Source organism: Panthera tigris, chromosome E2 (genome assembly GCF_018350195.1).
Source record: "Panthera tigris isolate Pti1 chromosome E2, P.tigris_Pti1_mat1.1, whole genome shotgun sequence".
In the NCBI taxonomy this organism is placed as follows: Eukaryota; Metazoa; Chordata; class Mammalia; order Carnivora; family Felidae; genus Panthera; species Panthera tigris.
The window spans coordinates 9,394,920-9,401,141 of NC_056674.1; the positions used below are offsets into that span (position 1 = coordinate 9,394,920).

The 6,222-nt window shown below is 55.0% G+C and overlaps 1 protein-coding gene across 2 annotated transcripts; it reads right to left on the bottom strand.

Annotated features, from left to right (window-relative positions):
• Positions 1-286: 286 nt before the first annotated feature.
• EMP3 (epithelial membrane protein 3) lies at positions 287-5,224 on the bottom strand. Of its 2 annotated transcripts, none has more exons than XM_042970133.1 (5): positions 5,161-5,224; positions 2,860-3,023; positions 2,455-2,557; positions 1,415-1,555; positions 287-570 (listed from the first exon to the last, which is right to left on the bottom strand). In XM_042970133.1, the coding sequence occupies exons 2-5, from the start codon at positions 2,935-2,937 to the stop codon at positions 401-403; spliced, it is 492 nt and encodes a 163-aa protein (XP_042826067.1). In that variant the 5' UTR covers positions 2,938-3,023; positions 5,161-5,224; the 3' UTR covers positions 287-400. The 2 variants fall into 2 exon arrangements, with proteins under 2 accessions (XP_042826067.1, XP_007074181.1); XM_007074119.3 differs by lacking the exon at positions 5,161-5,224 and adding an exon at positions 3,943-4,061.
• Positions 5,225-6,222: the final 998 nt, after the last annotated feature.

Genomic DNA, 6,222 nt, shown 5'->3' on the forward strand with positions numbered 1-6,222 from the left:
TACAAGGAAGGAGGACAGGAAACCCACAGTCTTGGTTCTTCCCCACAAGTGCCTAGAAGTCTAGACTCAGGAGGAATCCTGGGACGGGAGGGCCCAGGGCCCCCGGTCTGTGTAAGGGGAAAGGCGGCTGGGACACCGGGCCCCTGTGTCTTGCTTTAGAAGGGAGGCCCGGAGCTGTGCATTCCGAAGGCTGCCTGCTGGAGCGGCCGTCCCCGGTTTAGGAGACCCCAGAAGTGAGCGACCTGGGTCCCTGGAGGAGGCAGGAAGGAAGGAAGCAGACAGAGCAGGCGGTTAAAGGGTTTATTGGTTTTATTTTCTGGAGGACGCGGCGGGGCCGGGGCTTCGGGGTGAGACCGAGGGTCCGGGAGCGGGCAGGGGGCTGCAGGGCGACGCGGGGCCCTCACTCCCGCTTCCGCAGGTGGATGTAGATGACGCCGCTGGCCAGGGCGAGGGGGAAGGCCACCCAAGCCAGGGCGAAGCAGTAACCGAAGCTGCCCCCCGCCGGGCGCTCCGCCAGGATCTCCTCCGCGTGAATGGCGTAGATCAGCGCCCCTGTAAACACGGCCACGCCTGCGGGGAGACGGGAACCGGGTGGCACGCAGTACCCGCAAGAAGACTGCATTTCCCAGCAACCCATGGGGCAAAGAAGCCTCGGGAAGGCCCGTGCGCAGCACCGCTGCCTTCTGGGAGTTGTGGTTCGCTGCCTCCGCGCCGTGCAACGAGGCTACTGCAGACTGGCTTTGGGCAATTCAGTTCGTCTAGCTGGGTGCCCCTTACTCATCCATAAAATGGGACGATAGTATCCATCCATCCATCCATCCCTTCAAGGAATGTTTTTTTATGCCTTGCTACGAGCTAAGCACGCAAATAGTGATTTAAGACGGCAGGGGCTTTGTAGGAACCTAAGAAGGTTCGATTCCCGAAGCCGAGGACTATGATCACTTAGCTCTTTGCAGCCGAAGTCAAGAAAATTGAAAAGCACATAAACTCCCTTCTGAAGTGTCTGATACACGGTGCGTTATAAAACCACTACCATTATGATTCAGAGTTCTCTCCTGGAGTATTACTTAGCCACTGCCTCTGCCCTCCCATCCCTGGGATCTACATTATTTACCCACACCACCCTCCCCAGCTCTGGCTCCTTGAAGCTCTAAGTGTCAGTTTCCACATGACTCAGAGACACAGACTGCAAACCACGGAATCAGTGAAAACTACTGATTCCCTGGCAGAGAGGTAGCCCACGGAGGCACTTCAGGTGGCCCCTGGGCTGTTGATAGTCGCTGTCTTTGACCAGATGTCCATTCTCAGGGCCCCCAGCACCCTGACAGTGCCCTTCCCCTCCCCTTTCCCCCCTCCCCTCCCCTCCCCTTCCCCCCCTCCCCTCCCCTCCCCTTCCCCAGGGGGCAGTGCTCACTGGTGCAAAGCTGGCAGAGGCCGGTGGCATAGAATAGCCCCCCTCGCCGCATGGTATAGAGCTGGAACATGAACAGGATGAAGGACAGACAGCAGAGGATGAGGGACAGCACCATGAGGACCTGGACCGCCTTCAGCCAGCCTGCAATAAGGAGGAGAGAGACGTGGAAGTCACAGTAGGTTCCGGGGTTCCGGCCCCATCCGCTCGCTCATCGCCCCATTGTGGGCCATACAAGTTTGGTGGCCACTTCTATTGACCTTGATTCCCGGAACTTTGCTGAGTCCCCTTATCAGTTCTCAAAGCTGCTTTGAAGATTCTTTAGGCTTTTCTACATGAACACATCCCCTGGGAATAGAGACCTCTCTCTCTCTCTCTCTCTCTCTCTCTCTCTCTTTTTTTTTTTTTTTTAACTTTTGCCTCTCCCATCTTTACACCTTTTATTTCTTTTTTCTTGCCCTGTTGCGTTGGCTACCTCCAGGACAACACCGGAGAGCACCGGTGAGAACAGAAGTTCTGGCTTCGCTCTCTGGGGAAAAGCGTTTAATCTCTCACTTCCAGAAACTTAAAGGGGTACAGTGCCACTCCCTTCTAGCTCAAATACATCAGGAGCAGCACCCCCCCTCCCCCCCCCCAACCGCCTTGTTCAGGACTTGGAAGGATTCAGCCCCACTCTTTTGTTGGAACTCAGATGAATTGGTCCCAGCCACCCATTCCAAACCCCAGTCTCCTCTCCTTAGAACTTCAAAAACATAATTCTCCCTTCTCAGAATCTTGGGAGCTCTCTCTCCATTCCTTAAGTCTATAGCATGTGGCCTCCACTCTTTCTGAATCAAAAGGGAGGGGGGCCTTTAGCCGAACCACCTTAGAACATGAGCGTATCACCCCCTACCACCCAGAAAAGTGGGTCATAATCAGCCCCACTCACTGAGCATTGGGGCCCAGACGTCCCCTCTCAAACTCTGAAGGGTTCCTAATTCTTGATTCTGGGAAGAGGCCGGGGTTACCCCTCCCCTGGCAGACGGGTCCCCGATGCCCCTCACCATTCTCGCTGACGTTACTGCAGGCCCACGTCTTGTTGTCATTGTTCCATGTGCAGTCATACCAGAGATTCAGGGACTCCTTCCCCGGGAGGGTCCACCAGGACTGGGATGGACCAAGAGACAAGGGCAGGGTTAGGAGAGGCAAGTGTGCAGGGTCAGGGAGATTGTGGGGAGGGTTAGGGAAAGGGTGAGGGGCTGGAGGACGCTGAACTGGGGGCAAAGCATGGATTTAGTAAGAAGGGGGGGGGGGGGACAGTCAGGGCAGAAAAGGGCAGGGGAGACGCATCCGAGGCAGGGCTCAGAAGGAGAGATGCTAGGGAGAAGGGGCGGGGCCAGAGTGGCTTCAGAAGAGGGGCGTGGCGGGAGCCTTCGGGAGAAGATAGCCCGCTGCTGGAGTAGGCTTACCTTGTCCAAAGTGGCCACGAAAAGCAGGATGAGAATGAGGATGTGAAGGGCAGAGACCACCAGCAGGAGGAGGGACATGGCTACGTGGAAGCCGGCGGTGGGGGGTTGTCAGGAGATGGCTGTTTCAGGAGGTTGGGACAGGGGCGGCTGAGCCCCCTCGGATCCTGGTGGAGAAGGGGGCTGAGTCCAGACTCCAGGGCGTGATGGAGAAGAGGGGCCCGGGAACCCGGACCCTTTGAGTCTGCGCGGGGAGGAGGCTGGGGGCCTGAACTCCTGGATCCCCCAGGGGTTGAAGCAGGCCAGGGGTGGACTCGGGTGCAGGAGTGAGTTGGACCAGCAGTGTCTCCTCAGAGTCCTGACCCTGGGCACATATGGGCCAGGATATGAAAATTCAAGTTCATGCCATCCCAGGTTCATCAGAAGCTGGGGGCTTCCCCCAGAGACAGGCATCCTTGACTCACCCCCCTCCTCTCCTGGGGTGTGGGGGGTGGGGGACCGGTGAGTCACCCGGTGACTCATCCCTCCCCCCCTGCCTCCAAGCACCAGGGAAACCCCAGCCCCTGGCTATGCCCACGAGGTCCCCACCCCACCCTGCTGCCAGACTGGCGGTGCCAGACTGGTGCCTGCTGAACATCTTCTGGGGAAAATGGGCAAGATCCAGGTTGGGGGTAGGAGGCTGGGTTTGGGGCGGGGGGAGGCTTGAAAAGAAGGAGCCAGCCTCCCAGGACCCTTCAGTGTCTAGAACGGGGTGGGGGGCGGGGTGCCTGGAGGTCCCCCAGACTTGGGGTGTACTCGGGCAAAGCCCTGGGCTCAGCGTCCTCAGGAGAGAGTGGACGGCAGTGGGGAAAAGCTAAAGAAAGTTTACCAGTGGAGGGCTCTGCTGAGAACCCCCAAACCTTGCAGGGCCCCACCCCTTCCCGAATCTCCACCCCAAGTGCTAAGAGATCACTTCTTAAATTACAAGGATTTCCATGGGATCTGAGAGTGGGGGCGTCTCTCCCAGCCTGGGGTTATTCTTCGCAAACTGCTGCACTCCCAAATAAAGAAAGAAATCCCAGTCCGAATAACGGACTGGAAACTTACCGCGAGCGGCAGAAAAAGTCAGAGTTGGAGTCTCGTCCTTTGCTTAGGGCCTCCGCGCCCCGCCCTTCTCCTCCCTCCTTCCACCCTCTCGAGGCCCCCGCCTCTCGCCTCTCCCGCCGCCTTCCTCCCTCCCTCGCTCTCTCCTCTGGCTCTCTCCCCCCTTCTCCCCCTCAATCCGGAACTCTCTCTTTCTCTCTCCCTCCTTTCCTCCCTTTTTCTCTCTCCTTCTGCCTCCTGTCTCTCCAGTCCTCACTGCCTACACCTCCTTCTTTCGCTCTCTTCTCACCCTCCTGGTTTCTCTCTCCGCTCCTCTCAATATATACTGACCCTTTTATACCCACCCGTGCCGCGCCCAGCCCAGCTGAGGGCTGCAGCCGGAGGGAGGGCCTAAGCACTTGGGTTCCTTATTCTCTGGGCCCCCACCCACTGCTCCCAGACAGACATCTTCTGGGGCTCCCTCCCAGGATTGAGCTGAGAATTTGGAGCCAAGGGAGCCGAGCAGGGCCAGGGTGGGGCAAGAATCAAAGAGTGGGAGGGCCCGGTTCTCAGGCCTCTGCTCTGGGTCTTGCCCCGGACCCGGATGTCTGCTTTCCTTGATGGGGCTTAGGACTGGATACTCTGAGGAATGGGGGTCTGGCGGAGGAGACCAGACCAGGCGGAGGTCTGGTTGAGAGCTGGGAGAGTTGGCCCGATAGTGGGAGTCAGGGGATGGAAAATGGGAACACATCGAACTCTGGAAGGGGGCAGGCGGTGGGATTTAATCCGGGTGCCACCATTTCCTGCCTGGGAGTCCTTGACCCTTGATTTAAACTCTCTGAGCCTCGTTTTCCTCATCTGTGATATGGGTACAATGATACTGATAATACTGACAAGATACTGGTCGTCATAATTTGGATACTTATTCTAAATGAATAAGGTAGGGGCGCCTGGGTGGCTCAGGTCACGATCTCACGGTTCATGGGTTCGAGCCCCTCGTCAGGCTCTGCACTGACAGCCAGGAGCCTGGAGCCTGCTTTGGATTCTATATCTCCCGCTCTGCTCTCAACAATGAATAAGTAAACATTTAAAAAGACAAATGAATAAGGTAATACCAGTACACTAACACACCTACACGTTCAGGTTCATTCCTTTCTTCATCAAACATTTATTGAACATCTGTTAGGAACCAGAGGTAAGAATAAAGAAAACAGAGGCAATGCCTGCTGTTATGAAGCTTACCTTCCCTGTAGGGGCAGATTTTAAAGAGAAAACCCATCAATGAAGACTGATCTATTGCAGCCAGTGCTAAGTGCTTTTCAGGAAATAGAGTGGAGGTGATAATGACCACGTGGGAGGAGCCTACTTTAAACAAGGTGATCAGGCAAGACCTCCGTGAGGAGGTGATCTCTGAGCTGAGACCTGAGGACAGGACAGTCATTTCAGTGCTGGAGGAAGGGAAAGTGCAAGACTCCGGAGAACAAGCTCAGGTTGTCTGGGGAGTGGACAGAAGGGCCAGTGTGGCTGGAAGAGAGGGAGTTGGAGGGAGTGGTAGGAAGAGAAATCAAAGAGGGCCCTTGAAGAACTAGGGGAGGAGTTTGTATTTTATTCTAAGTGCAGTGACAAGCCATTGGAGGGTTTTAAACAGAAGAGCAGCACCAGGGACTTAATGTTAACTATTTATTATTATTATTATTATTATTATTATTATTGTTATTGTTATTATTATTAAGTTATACCTGGGTCTCTTGGAAGGTTTGGGTGCTAGTGAAAAATTAGAATAAGGGACCAGATGTCTGGGGTCCTGATAAAGAATTGAGTTAGAGAACTGAAATTCTAGGTTCCTACAAGGGAAGGAAACTGGCCAATAGGGTGGCTGGGTATCTTGATGGGGAAGGAGAGTGGATGGTCATCTCGGCTCCCTGAAGGGGTGAGGGCTGGGCAATTCAGTGACTTAGGTGGGTACTCAGGAGACACAGAAACTGGGGCACCAGTATGGCAGTCTATAGAGGCCAGTGGGCAGCGTTCCAAACTGCTACACTCAACAGCTGTGAGTTAGGACAAGTTACTAATAACCTTTCTATGCCTGTTTATCTGTAAAATAGGGATAATAATAGTAAATACATCATAGGGTATTTCTTAGACTGTCGGGCACATTGTTATACCAACTACTGGAACCCTGAATGGAGGTAGTACTGGGGGACTCTAGTTCAGGGTCTCTAGGATTGGGGGGAAGGAGAAAATTCTTGGGTCCATTGGGCCCCAAAGGCTAAACAGTTGGGAATACAAAATGAGGGTTCCTGG

Bases quoted from the DNA above. Each gene is read 5' to 3' on its own strand.
- EMP3 (XM_042970133.1), bottom strand. From the start codon at position 2,937: ATGTCCCTCCTCCTGCTGGTGGTCTCTGCCCTTCACATCCTCATTCTC. The intron at 1,556-2,454 runs GTGAGGGGCATC...TCCTTATTGCAG, and splicing joins CAGTAACGTCAGCGAGAATG to GCTGGCTGAAGGCGGTCCAG. The intron at 571-1,414 runs GTGAGCACTGCC...GTCTCCCCGCAG, and splicing joins CCTCTGCCAGCTTTGCACCA to GCGTGGCCGTGTTTACAGGG.